This window comes from Ostrea edulis, chromosome 3 (genome assembly GCF_947568905.1).
Source record: "Ostrea edulis chromosome 3, xbOstEdul1.1, whole genome shotgun sequence".
NCBI lineage: Eukaryota > Metazoa > Mollusca > Bivalvia > Ostreida > Ostreidae > Ostrea > Ostrea edulis.
This window is the reverse complement of record NC_079166.1, coordinates 855,261-870,448: the sequence shown is the minus strand read 5'-3', so window position 1 is coordinate 870,448 and position 15,188 is coordinate 855,261. Positions and strand designations below refer to the sequence as shown.

Genomic DNA, 15,188 nt, shown 5'->3' with positions numbered 1-15,188 from the left:
ATATAAAAACCAATACATTATAGGAAAAGAACATGTTAGAGAATATTTCTAACAAAAAATTATTCACTTTGGACGTTAGGCCGAATTTTGATAAACATGGTCTTAGTCCTTTTGAACGTAGGTGAAATGGAAGGAAACGCGACGATGAACAACATATGTATAAGAGAGAATTAATAGAAAACCCTAACTTTTTGGGAAACTTTATTTACCCTCATTCTTTTTCGTTAGAGTTCCGTGACCTCTGCAAGACCATTTGCGCTGCGTTTTGTTGTTGATGACTGTCACAATGCACTATTTACAACAGTTATGTTCTATCACTTTTGTTAGATGAATAAGTGGATCAAATATCTAAAATGGTTTTGCAAGATGATATTTTTTTGACAGCTGTCAGTGCACTCCATGATACTTTCGTTTTTATCTGACCTTATGTGGCTGTGGCGGATAAATAAATGTATATAATATACATTGGGTGTGCTCACCACAACGATCACGGTACAATGTAAACATTTTATCTATATTTTATCACATGTTTCGTATTATCCATAAATCATGAAAGGATGAAAATTACGAGCAGTTATCAATCTGATAAGTTCTATCAAAATTAAAAGTAGGGAAAATGAACATCTGGATATACCACAAATGGGATCGTGTGCCTAGGAGGAGTAAGCATCACCTCTCGAACGGCCACACCCAACGTGAACCCTATACCTTGATCAGGTCCCAATCATGTAGTTTTCGATATTGTTCTCTATATCTCTACCACGTATTCATGGCGATTTATCTTTGTGCAATTGAATAAATATAATTTTCATTGTCCAAGTCAAAACACCCTATTGCTAATAAAATTTCAAAGAATACTTTGCTAATATAACTATACATTGATTTAATATATCCCAGTGAAGTCGAAATCAAAGGCACCACAGAGTCCTCCACATCTGCTTCCCACTTAGATATTTTATTGAAAATAGATGTGAAAGGCAAACTAACAACTCAACTTTATAAAAGAAACTGGATGATTTCAAATTCTCCATCGTCAACTTCCCACATTTTTGTAGCAATATTCCATTATCGTCCGTATATGATGTTTATATATCTCAACTGATTTGATACGCAATATCTTATTTTGCATATAATCAGTTTTTAATTCGAGACAGGCTATTGACAAACAAAGTTTTGACAGTGTCGTTTGAAATCAGGGTTTCGCAAATTATATGGTAGTTATAACGATCTATATTGCCAACACAAATTGTCATTGGGTCAAATGTTGCCTGACATGTTTCATACCCATTGTTAAGCGGTTCTTGGAACACTGCTTCTGACTAAGGATATCTCCGTTCACCTGATCTAGTTATAGTTCTCACGGCGGATGTGACCGGTCACAGAGATATTATTACTCCCTTTAGGCACCTGATTCCACGTCTAGGGTCCGAGATTGTCCAACTTTCTATTTTTGAATGCTTAAAGGAGTCATGAGATTAATCATTGCTCGTTTATCTTTATTCACTTTTTCACCGCCATTGTCAACCGACGGAAATCCGCCATTGCGGAGATGAAAACTAAACATCTGGACGCGCTAAATAAAAATACAGATGAAATCACACAGAAAATGGCGGAACTCAAACAGATCATGTCCGACTTGAAATCAATCCTAAAATCCAATGACGTCTCCTTAACCTCTACTTACAAATCTAGGAATTCCCAATTTAGAACATTACCGCCTAAAGTCCGAGTCACAGCACCGAGTCTCTCTCCTCAGAAAATAAACAAAGATCAGCTCAATGTAATGTTCGGTTCTCTGTCGCCATTATCCATTAACACAGAACATGGCGACACAATGAAGTCAGCAGAAGCTGTATCGTCTCCTCCAGTCAAACCACTGCTTGATGAGCCGCGCGTCACCGCCACCATAGACACTAGGTATGACTTTCTATACAGTGTTAGCTGTCTGAGTGAAGATCAAGTCTGGACATGCGGGACTAACGAAACCATGAAGCTGCTCGACCTCCAGAGTAAACTACTGACATCAATAAAAACCAAGTCAGGGGACGAACCAGAGGACATAGCAGTGACACGGGACGGGGATTTTGTTTATACTGACCCTAGTAATAACACCGTGAACTTAATTAAGAATAAAAAGATACAGACCATGATCATACTACAGGGGTGGAGACCTCGCTCTGTCTGCTGTACCGCGGCTAACGACCTCCTGGTTACCATGTACAGTGATGATCTCAAACAATCCAAAGTCGTGCGTTACTCCGGCTCCACAGAGAAACAAAGCATTCAGTTTGATGATCAGGGTCGTCCTCTCTACTCATCTGGTGGTGATAAATACCTCAGTGAGAACAGGAACCTGGATCTCTGTGTGGCTGACAATAATGCTAGAGCAGTAGTGGTGGTCAATCGGTCAGGAAAACTCCGATTTAGATACACTGGTCATCCCTCTAATATAAAGCAATCATTTACTCCACATGGCATCACTACAGACAGCCAGAGTCACATCCTGACAGCAGACCATGACAATCATCGTATCCACATCCTAGATCAGGACGGACAGTTCCTCCGTTACATTCACTGTGATTTACGCGATCCATTAGGTTTATGTGTGGACATCAGAGACAACCTCTTTGTGGCTGAGTGGGGCACTGCTAAAGTGAAGAAAATCCAATATCTATAAACACAGTGTTAATTACACAGCTCTACAGTGTTAATTACATAGCTCGACAGTGTTAATTACACATCTCTACCCAGCGTTAATTACACAGCTCAACACAGTGTAATTTACATAACTGTGTTAATTCCTGTTAATTACATCAGCTTGTTAATTACAGCCCTGTGTTAATTACAGTCCTCTGTACATTACAGTCCTCTGTTTGTGATGTGTAACATGTACTTGTGTTTGTGAGTTTAACAGAACATTATTTTGTTTGTGAATTAATTTGTGTTTGATTCTCCAATGTTTATATTAGATAAACATGATACAGAGTTCAGTCTTACATTATTACTGAGTACTTACTTAGATTTGTAGTACTGTAACAGAGAGTGACCCAAACGTCCAGTCTTCATCACAGATCTTCAGATTCAAGGTCACAGTCTTCTGTTTACCATCAATAACATCACACCACTTATCTAAATCTCCACCGTCCTACAAAATAAACAAAGTGTAATCATATCAAACTGAATTGTCAAGGATAGTCTGTGATATGTAAATGTAATGGGAAGGAAAAGAAGATATGGCTGAACCGGCAATCGAATTCAAGGCCCTTCGTTCCCATGATATGACAGGACCAGGAATTGGACCCGAGACCCCTGTATTACTAGTCAGGTGCTCTAACCACTGAGATATCCAAACCAATATCCATGGTTTGACTGGACCGGGAATCAAACCCGACACCCCTGTATTACATAAGTAATAGTCAGGTGCTCTAAACACACAAAACTATCCAGGCCGATATCCACAATACAAAGTGAGCTTTTCCTATTGAAATTTATCTGTTGTTATTGACTTTTTACATTGTCATATTCTTCTCCACAACCACTTGGCCAATTTCAATCAAAACTGGTACCATTCATCCTTAGGTAAAGGGATTTCATGTTTGTTCAAATGATTGATTGTATCTTGTTTAACATTTAAATTAGACCTATATTCAGCACTTGCAGCCATTGAGCAGTGAGGATTCTTTAGCGTGCCACACCTACTGTGACACGGGACATCCGTTTTAAGGGTAATATCCGATGACCCATTACATTCACATCTGATGTCGAGCGTCTGCCGATGGAACTGTCACTACCTGTTTTAACAACTTATGTCTGTTGTGGCCAGGATTCGAACCCTGGCCTTCCACATGCGGGGCGTGTGCTCTAATCTCTAGACCACCACGGTGGTACCGTTTGTTCAAACCAAGGGTCAAAGGGAAAATAATCAAGAAAAGGCAAAAATAGGGTGGGTTATTTAAAAATCTTCTCAAGAACCACTGGGTCAGAAAAAATGAGATCGATGTAAAAGTTTCCTGATATAGTATAGATACAAGTTTGTTAAAACCATGGCCTCCCTGAGTTTGGGTAGGACCTCATCAGGGGTTCAAAGTTTTACATGGAGATATAAAGGAAAAATCTTCTTCAAAAGAACGAGAAGGTTATAATTAATCATATCAATATGTAAGCATCCCCAGGTAGTGCAGATTCAAGTTTGTTTAAAATATGGTCCTCGGGGAAGGGTGGGGGGTGAACCACAATAATGGACACAAGCTTTTACGGGGATGTATAGGAAAATGTTTTTGAAATTCTTCTTAATCTCAAAAACAACAGGGTCATGATTAGTCATGTTAATATGCAAACACGTTCATATAGTGCAGGTAATTCACTTTAACAAATCATTTTCAAGTGTAGCAGGTGTGTGGATTCAAGTGTTTTATATGCCTGCGACTATAGCTGGGGAGGGGGAGGCATATTGTCCTGTCCTGTATGCCTGTCTCCTACTTTAACATTGCTACTAACTTTTGAATTGTAAGTCATATGGCTCTCATATTTCACATATCAGCATTCTATGTAAAAAAAAAACCTTCCTGATATTACCAGGGATTCCAGCCTTGTGACCTAAACCTTAGTGTTGGAGTTTTCTTTAAAAGAAACCCAAACTTAGACAGTATATCCTGAACTATTTAAAGTACAGCCTTTAGATTTTGTATATAGATTCCTTCTGACAGAACCTTTCATTTTACATCATTGTCTGTGACTTTGAGCTGTAGCGTGGATCCTTTTAGCTTTTATCTCCGATAATATACTGCTTTTGAAATCAAGAGGCCCACAATTCTTATTGGTCACATGGATACTAGTGAAAAAGTATCGACACTACTCTCACAGGCTATGAAATCTAGAAAAAATTCTTGTTCTGAACATCTAAGCTAAATTCTAATGTTCAGCAACAGTTTAAAAAAAGATGTGGTCTTAAAATTTCGCTGCACTCAAAAGTGCATACACTGATGAAAGGCTTGAAATAATAGGTGTATTAACATTAAAATACATTTATCAAAAGATCATGAAATGTACAATTTTGGTAGATATTTCCTGCTCTACATCACTATGCATTTAGTGTTTCTTACATGTGTGTGGTTCTTGAAAAGAAGATTTTTAAAAAATTGGTCAATTTTTGGCAGATTTTGCTCTGCACCTAAGGCCCAGGCATGCAAGAATCCTGAAATTTACAATTTATACTCCCCTTGTTCCAAATATGTTTCATACCAAATTTGAAAAGAATGGAATGATATTTATCAAGAAGTTAACCATGTCTATTGTTCACACTTGTAATAACTGACCATTTTGGCCCCACCCTGATACCAAAAACCCCTACCCCTGGGATCATCAAATTTACAATTTTGGTAATGGACTACCTGTTCTTTCTAAATAGCTATTTATACTTACAATTTAGTATCAACAGCACTAAAGAAGATGTTATTTAAGTGTTTTACACATAAACATTATATATCAAGTTTGGCCCCGCCCTGGGGTCAGAACCCCTACTCCAGGGATCATGAATTTTACAATTTTGGTAGAGACCTTTCTGCTCTACATCACCATGCATATAGTTTTTCTTACACATGTTCGGTTCTTGAGAGAAGATTTTTGAAAATTGGTCATTTTTGGGCAGTCTTTGGCCCGCCCCTAATGCCCCAGGGGTAGTGGGGTCCTGAAATTTACAATTTATGTCCCCCTTGTCCTAAAGATGCTTCATACTAAATTTGAAAAGAATTGGACAGGTATAGTTATCAAGAAGTTAAAAATGTTCAATTGTTAACTCATGTCCGACGACACACAACGCACGACGACGGACGACAACCAATTGCAATAGGTCACCTGATTTTACTGAGGTGACCTAAAAAACTAGCTGTGTCGTAGCTATACAATTGCCTTTACTCAAGGGTCATCATTTTACAAAAGGAGAAGATTTTTCTTATTCATGTATATTACTATGTAATACTTCTGATCCTCTAATATGACTCCACCATTTTTGATCTCCTATTGTGGTCCCATCTTACTCCGTGGTGCCATAATTTGAACAAACTTGAATCTGCACTATGTCAGGAAGCATTTATATAAATTTCAACATTTCTGGCCTAGCGGTTCTTGAGAAGATTTTTAAATGACTCCACCCTATTTTTTTATTACCTCCCCTTTGGATGGAGCATGTTCCTCATTTTGCACAAACTTGAATCCTTGAAGCATGCATGTAGTGAATGCTGGATAACTCGACCTCAAGACAACTCGCCCCCTCTTCGAGACAACTCGCCCCCTCTCTTAAGACAACTCGCCCCCAATACTATATATACATATATATATATATATCATCACACTTTATTCCTATTTTTGGTATTTTGTTTGTACAAAAATCTACACTTTTAACCCGGTAAAGATACGTCTTTTTATTTCATACTTTAAAACGAAGATCATGGTGAAATTCTAATAGAATTATACACAAAATAGAAAAAAGGTATAATTTTCATAATTCAATATTGACTAAGAATTATATTTACTGATCTTCACTTAATTATTTAAAAGAAATAAATGTCACCAGTATTACGAACATTTTGGGATTTTTATTGGGGGGGGGGTGTATCAATACGGTATGTATTACGTAAGTGTAAAGCTTGTGAGCGTTTTTCAACTACATTTTAATTCTTGTTGAAAAATCATGAATTTCCATTTAAGAAATTTTATTACAGCTTTGTTTACTTATTATTTTCACGGGGCGATTTCAAAGTGAAAAGTGAGTACCTTAACGTTTGAAGTAAATACTTAAGAGCGGGGGAAATCAAAGAATTAGATTTAAAGCAATACAAACAGATAATTGATAATTAATTATACCACGCCGGCTGAGTAACCAACTAACACGCTCCCAACCAAAACACAGCCTGTGTCTGCTGTAATCATATATTTTTACATCAAAGTGATGATGAGTGTACTCAACCCAAGCACTGATCAATTTAAAGCTAGGTTTTGGTAGGGAGTGTATTAGCTGGCTAATCAGCCGGCGTGGTATAATTAATTAAATAAAAAGACGTATCTTTACGGGGTTAAAAGTGTAAATTTTTGTACAAACAAAATAACAAAAATAGGAATAAAGTGTGATAATATATATATATATAGCATTGGGGACGAGTTGTCTTAAGAGAGGGGGCAAGTTGTCTTGAGAAGGGGCGAATTGTCTTGAGGGCGAGTTGTCCCGAAGATGGGGCGAGTTGTCTTGAGGGCGAGTTGTCCTGATACCCATTGAGGCAAGTTTGGCTGATATTAGCCTTGCGGTGCTTGAGAAGAAGTCAAAAATATTGAAAGGGCATGAAGAGACGAAAAGACTGATGCTGGACAAAATGTGATCAGAATAGCTCATAGCAAGCTCATGTGAGCTAAAAAGGGTTAACACTATATGCCCCAGCCATTGCATGAATGAGGCATAAAACATTTTACATAATTTCATTAACAAACCTGACATTTTCTACAGTAATAGAGCTATCCAAGTCCTACAGAATGTTAGAGTCTCAGGGAAATTATCCTCATCAATCAGCCGGACATCTCAAGTAACTGCTACCCTGTAAAATTGATTTCAACATTAAGTACTAGCTAGGTAACCAAAATGATTTCTTCCCACCATTATATTATGCTATTAGAACACGAATGTCTACAAAATAATCATGTTATCATTCTGAATGTACCACAATGAGAACAAACCCCAATTTAAAAACACTCATAACACAATATCTAATCTCTGTATACATCAAGTTATATACGACATCAATGAAAAGTTTCTCACCCACTCACCTCCCAACGTAAATTTCAGAAAATAGTTATCATCCCTGTCACCTCACTACATAAAAGTTCTGAAAACAGCTCTCCATATCCCTCAACTCCCAACGTAAAGTTCAGATGATAGTTCTCCACCCCCTCACCTCCCAATGCAAATTTCAGAAAATAGTTCTCCACCCCTTCACCTCCCAACGTAAAGTTCAGAAAATAGTTCTATACCCCCTCCCTCCCAACGTAAAGTTCAGAAAACAGTTCTATACCCCCTCACCTCCCAACATAAATTCAGAAAATAGTTATCTTCCCCTTCACCCCATAGTTCTCCACCCCCTCACCTCCCAACGTAAGTTTCAGAAAATAGTTCTGCACCCCTCACCTCCCAATGTAAAGTTCAGATAATAGTTCTCCACCCCCTCACCTTCCGACGTAATTTCAGACAAGAGGCCCATGGGCCACATCGCTCACCTGAGTCACCTTGTCCCATATCTGAAGACTTTCCATATATATTTGCATTAAAACCTTAGTCCCTATCATGGCCCAAACTACCCTTTGCAAACCTGAATCTACACTATGTTAGAAAGCTTTCATGTAATTGTCAACTTCTTTGGCCCAATGGTTCTTGAGAAGAAGATTTTTAAAGCTTTTTCCTATATTTGTATGTTAAACTGTGATCCCCTATTGTGACCCCATCCAACCCCCGGGGCCCATGATTTGAACAAACTTGAATCTGCATTATGTCGCGAAGTTTTCATGTAAATCTCAGCTTTTCTGGTTAAGTGGTTCTTGAGAAGAAGATTTTTAAAGTTTTTCCCTATATATTTGTATGTAAAACTTTGATCCCCCCTTGTGGCCCCATCCTACCACCGGGGGCCATGATTTGAACAAACTTGAATCTGCAATATGTCAGGAAGCTTTCAGGTAAATTTCAGCTCTTCTGGCCCAGTGGTTCTTGAGAAAAAGATTTTTTAATGACCCCACCCTATTTTTGCATTTTTTTGATTATCTCCCCTTTGAAAGGGACATGGCCCTTCATTTGAACAAACTTGAAAGCCCTTCACCCAATGATGCTTTTGGCCATGTTTGGTTGAAATTGGCCCAGTGCTTCTGGAGAAGAAGTCGAAAATGTGAAAAGTTTAACAGACAGACGGACGGACAGACAGATAGACAGACGACGGACAAAAAGCAATCAGAAAAGCTCACTTGAGCTTTCAGCTCAGGTGAGCTAAAAACGGTTCTCACCTCTCACCTCCCAACCTAAAGTTCCGAAAATAGTTCTCCAACCCATCATGTCTCAAAGTAAAGTTCAGAAAATAGTTCTCCTATCCTAAGGATATAAGGATTTTCCCCATATGTTCGAATTCACATGTAAATTTTGATCTTTATTGTGGCCCCATCCTACCTCCAGGTTCCATGGATTTGATAAACTTGAATCTGCACTATGTTAGGAAGCTTTCGTGTAAATGTAAACTTCTTTGGCCCAGTGGTTATTGAGAAGAGGATTTTTAAAGATTTCCTCTTTATATTTCTATATAAAACTTTGATCCCTTATTGTGACTCCACCCTTCTCCTGGGGGCATAATTTAAATCAAAGGCCTGAAGGGCCTAAGAGTCGACTCGCACTTCATTGTCAACTGGAATAGGTAATCTTGAAGGAGCAAGATCGAAGTAATCAAGGATGATGAACATCGTGTGTATGAGTTCGCATATGCACGCTTCTTTTATCAGGAGTTACACTTTAGTGCATCATAACTGTGTAAGGTGACTAATTTTGACTAAGTCATGACCACTGACAATTAAATTGCATGTACATATCCAACATGGATGTAAAGAGCCATTGCTAACTGATGATTGTGCTAAACAATCCATGATGTACAAATGCTAAGAATTGGAGGAAAAGCAGTATGTTGTCATATGGCACATTATATCACAACAGAAAACCCTCCAATAAGTACCACAGTGGTTGTAAGAAGATGCCATCCAACAAAAAGTTTAACAAATCAATTCCTTGATCTTAAACTTTAGTCAATGTTACAATGAATATGCAATTGACATCTTTAAGAAACATCGCTGTTTTTACTGTACTGACTCTCAATGCATGTTCAGCAACTAGTCATAAAATGCTACCATCAAAACAATAAAGAAAAAAAGAAATGTCAGAGAATACAAACATACAACACCCCTACATGGTGCCGAATTGAAAAGGGTTATACACATAAGTCATTTAATTGATAATAGTACCAAACCGATTCAAGTGGAGATGTTGAGTGGACAATATCAACTATGTCCAGCATTGACCGACCTTGACCTTTGACCATGTGACCTAAAATAAATAGGAGTCATCTACTCCATAGGATATACCAGCGAGCCAAGTTTGGTGTCAATCAAGCTACTGATTCTTGAAAAGCAGGAGACAATATATTACTATGTCCAGTTTGACCCTTGATCTTTAACCATGTGACTTCAAAATCAATAGGGGCCATCTATTTCTTCAGATGTATCAGTGTTCCAAGTTTGATGTCCGTCAAGCAAAGGGTTCTTGAGATATTGAGTGGATAGTATATTCCTATGTCCATTTTGACCCTTGACCTTAACCCATGTGACCTTAGAATCATTAGGGGTCATCTACTATTTAGGATGTAACAGTGTACCAACTTTTATGTCTGTCAAGCAAAGGGTCCTCAAAATATTGAATGGACAGTATATTCCTATGTCCATAGTGGACTGACTCTTCACCTTTTGACCTAGAAATCAATAGGGGTCCTCTTCTACTCATAACCAACCAATATTTGAAATATCATAATGATCAAGTGAATGGTTCCAAAGATATTGAGCGAACATGTGGTCTGCCAACCGACAAGTGCAAAGCAATCCCCCCTATTCTTCTTTGAAAGAGGGCATAAGTAATTGTTTACAAAATCTCATATAGTCACATGAATTTAGAAATATGGCTGAAATGAGTTTCTGTTCTTCAGAAAAATGTAAATACTGACTATTACAATGACATTAATGGTCTTCCATAATTCTAGAAAATGATATTCGTATTTAACAAAATATAATACGCACTTTTTAATTTTTTTATGAGAAGGGACACATACTACATGCCACTATAAAGGTTTTTGACTCATTAAAAATGTTTTAGTCAATGTAATGTGCACTTAGGTTTTTGTCACATTGTTACCTATCTACAAGCACAAAATTATTTTAAAAAAATATCTTACACCCTGTAACTAATTATTAAGAAACAGCCAATTAAAATTTATCATCATTCAATTTTTAAAACTGCCATGATATTATGACACCGTGACTAGCACGTTTGTGTACACGTCTTTTGTCACCTGATTTTGTCAGATTTCTGCATGATTTCTACCTGATCAGGACATAGGGCTCACGGCGGGTGTGACCGGTCGACAGGGGATGCTTACTCCTCCCAGGCACCTGATCCCACTTCTGTGACCGTGTTTGCCCACCTATCTATTTGGTATTGCTTATAGGAGTTATGAGATTGATCACTGTTTGTCATCTTCGCCTTCCATGTTTCCCGTTTTTCATGGGTCTGGGAATATGCGATTACTTTTGAGTTTTAACTTTCCTTTTACAGTAAACGACTGATGTACTTTACCGATTTAAATCCAGTGAAAGTTTAAAGGGTTATGTTTGAATTCATCATTTAGTACCAATTACTGGCTTTGATTAATTACCGATGGGGGTCGTTATATTGCACCTTGGTATACAATTTTTGGAAGATTGGGTGATGTTTTGATTACAAAACATTGAACGCTCGCATCGGCTATTTAATTGATATGAACTTTAAACAAAGAAAATATCGAGTCTGTTAAAACTTTATTGTTACAAACTCTCGTGCTTTGCTGAAATTAACATTATTTCCCCGAAAATACTGCTATGCGTACAAGGACAAGATTGCCGTTTTCTTAAGAAACAAATTTCCTGCACTGTAAATAAATTCTAGTGCATGTTTTTTCATTATTTCCACAAAGATTGTACACATTTCCACACTTTACAGGCCCCAAAAGGGGATGCATATTAAATATATATCCGGCACATTACAGTAAATGTGATTCTCTAGGCCTATTTCTGACTGTAGAATAGTCTGAAAGCGAAAACATAACAAACTGAACGACTGCTTCCCTCGTCTCAACCCGGTAGATTCCTGCAGAAATAGTCACATGGTTTAGGCTTTGACACGCTTTCGAAGATGCTTCGACGGAGAGTATGATCAGTCTTAACAGACCAATACCATTTTCAAATATTTTCTATGCTTTCCCAACCTCAGAAAGCGAGATATTACTTTCTTTCTTATTAAATATTTGCTTACAAGTTATTTGTTTCATGTTTAAGAATCTATTTTTGTAGTTTATATATGTATACACACATCCGTCGCATGTTTAATAAAAAAGTACAATCGCCTGTGTGACAGTTATTGACTTAATTTGCTTACATCATGTATCCATGCGCACTATGTTTAGTTTCTTTAAACGTATTGAGTGGACTCATTTAAATTACATTGTTATAAGATTGTCAACATACATGTATGACGTTTCTTCAAAACTTAATGAAGCTGTTCAAAAAAGCAAATAATTTTTTTTAAAAAGATCTTTGTGCGTGGGATTTATTTGCTGTCGGTGTAAGAATACACAGAAAGTTTGTGAATCGCGATAAATCCGCACGCCGTTGACAGCAAGGAGTGCTTCACGAGCCGACTCAAAAACCTGAATTTGCATTATCTCAGGAAGCTTTCTGGTATATGCAAACTGTTTTTGCTTGGTGATTTTTCAGAAGATAATTTTAAAAAGATTTTCCTTATACATGCATATTTATATGTAAAACTTGGATCCCCTATTATGGCGCTATCCTACACTCGGGCGCCATAATTTTAACAAACGTAAATCTGCACTATGTCAGGAAGCTTTCATGTAAATTTATATTTTCCTGGCACAGTGGTTCTCGAGAAGATTTTCAAAGATTTTACCTACACATATGAATGTGTAAAAGTTTAATCCCCTATTGTGGCCCTAATGAACCCCAGGGGGCATGGTTTTAACAAACTTAAATTTGTACTATGTCAGGAAGCTTTCATGTAAATTTCTGCTCTTCTGGTCCTGACAAGAACATTTTTAAACAACCCCAACCAATTTTTGCATTTTCATGATTATCTTCCCTTTGAAGGGGGCATGGCCCTTCATTTGAACAAACTTGAATCCCCTTTACCCAAGGATGCTTTGTGCCAAGCTTGGTTGAAATTGGCCCACTGGTTCTGGAGAAGATGAACATGTGAACAGTTTATGATGACCCCGGACAATGGACAAATTTTGGTAAGAAAAAATTGCCCCAATACACATCATTTCAGCCCAATAAATTTCAGAATGTCCCCACCGTTTTACCATAAATAGGGTCATTGGCCTGTTGTGTTTGTCCTTCCCAGGCACTGATGACCCTAATCCTATCCTCTGGAGCCAGACTTCAAACAATTTACAATATGTCAGGAAGGTTTTGCATGACTTATAGATGTTTCGTCATTTCTAGCTCAGTAGTTATGGAGACGATTCTTAAATGACACAATGCTATCTTTTTTCATTTGTTGATTATCTAACATTTGAAGGTAACGAATTTAATCCTTTAACGGTACTAAGTTTGGTTGAAATTGCGCTATGTGATTGTAGAGAAGTTGAAAATAAGTTTACAGACAGTTTGACAGACAGATGTACAACAGACAATTGGTGATCAGAAAAGCCCACTTGAGCTTATAGCTCAAACAAGCTATAAAAAAAAGATAGAAATTTTACCAGCTCCATACAAAAGTTTGTCTCCAGAAATGGATCAGATGCTATGAGAACCTCTGTCTGCTTTTAAGAGATATCGGTAGGAACTGCTACTGCAGGGTGTCACCATCTCATGAGGCCCAGGGAGCTGAAAAACCAAAGTGACAATGAGTGGTGGAATGACCAGAAATCAGACAAGTAAATGAAATTTTCAACAAATTAAAATCCTCATGAATTTTGTCAAAAGAAGCCAGCTTGTTATCTTCTAAACAGGAGACTCACTGGCTTTATCGTTCACCTGAGCATTGGTTATATGTAATAATAAGGATACAAAGGCAATGATAAGTTTCCTATATTGACCCTGTTTTGGAGCCTGACCTTGTCAAAGGGGCAATGGATTTTAAATTTTAAATTCTGGTTTTTTAAGGTCTTCATTGGAAGGGTCTGGGCCTTTCCAATTGGGAAAAATAATGGCATTTGTTTGAACTTGGGAGAAATGTTTCATACAAAGAAGTAGGGAGATAAAACCAATCCAGAGTGAATTAAGGTAGAACTGGACTCTTTCTGACTTTCAATTTGGTCAAAGCTTACCTCATTTAAATAAGCAGAGGCCAAAATATTAGGTTTACATAACAAGTTTGAGGCAAAAATTGTAATCTATGGGCCAGTGAAGATTTATGAACAATTAGGCTACCCTGCTTTGATTTGTTTTCATTGTTTGGGAATTTCAAAGTACAAAATGGGAAAATACCTGGTTTTTCAGCATGGGAATGAAACCTTATTTCAGCGCCCTAAAAACTCTAAAATTCCTAAAATTAGAGGGCATTTCATACATCGTAACAAAGTATTCATATGGTGGACAATGCATCCCATCTTAAGACAGACATACATACATTGCTGTACCATATTACGTCCCACCTACAAACGGGCTTACAGACATTGATGTACCATGGTATGCCCCGTCTACAGACAGACATACAGACATTGCTGTACCATAATACACCCCATCTACAGACAAAGATACAGACATTGCTGTACCATAATTCACCCCATCTACAGACGGACTTACAGACATTGTTGTACCATAATACTCCACATCTACAGACGGAGATACAGACATTGCTGTACCATAATACACCCTATCTACAGACGGACATACAGACATTGCTGTACCATAATATTCCACATCTACAGACGAACATACAGACATTGCTGTACCATAATACTCCACATCTACAGACGGACTTACAGACATTGTTGTACCATAATACTCCACATCTACATACGGACATATAGACATTGCTGTACCATAATACACCCCGTCTACAGACAGACATACATACATTGCTGTACCATAATACTCCACATCTACAGACGGACATACAGACATTGCTGTACCATAATACTCCACATCTACAGACGGACATACAGACATTGCTGTACCATAATACACCACATCTACAGACGGACATACAGACATTGCTGTACCATAATACTCCACATCTACAGACGGACATACAGACATTGCTGTACCATAATACACCCCATCTACAGACTGACATACAGACATTACTGTACCATAATACGTCCCATCTACAGATAGACATACAGACATTG

General features: G+C 37.7%; 1 protein-coding gene and 1 long non-coding RNA gene across 2 annotated transcripts; one reads left to right on the top strand and one right to left on the bottom strand.

The window, feature by feature from the left end:
- The first annotated feature begins 1,516 nt into the window (after positions 1-1,516).
- Positions 1,517-2,743, top strand: LOC130053086 (E3 ubiquitin-protein ligase TRIM71-like). The gene has a single exon (XM_056159681.1). The coding sequence runs from the start codon at positions 1,550-1,552 to the stop codon at positions 2,675-2,677; it is 1,128 nt and encodes a 375-aa protein (XP_056015656.1). The 5' UTR covers positions 1,517-1,549; the 3' UTR covers positions 2,678-2,743.
- A 322-nt stretch (positions 2,744-3,065) lies between these two features.
- LOC130053093 (uncharacterized) lies at positions 3,066-14,598 on the bottom strand. Its single transcript, XR_008801562.1, has 3 exons — positions 13,596-14,598; positions 7,480-7,583; positions 3,066-3,145 (listed from the first exon to the last, which is right to left on the bottom strand). It is a non-coding gene; the product is annotated as an uncharacterized LOC130053093 (long non-coding RNA).
- Between the last annotated feature and the right edge of the window lie 590 nt (positions 14,599-15,188).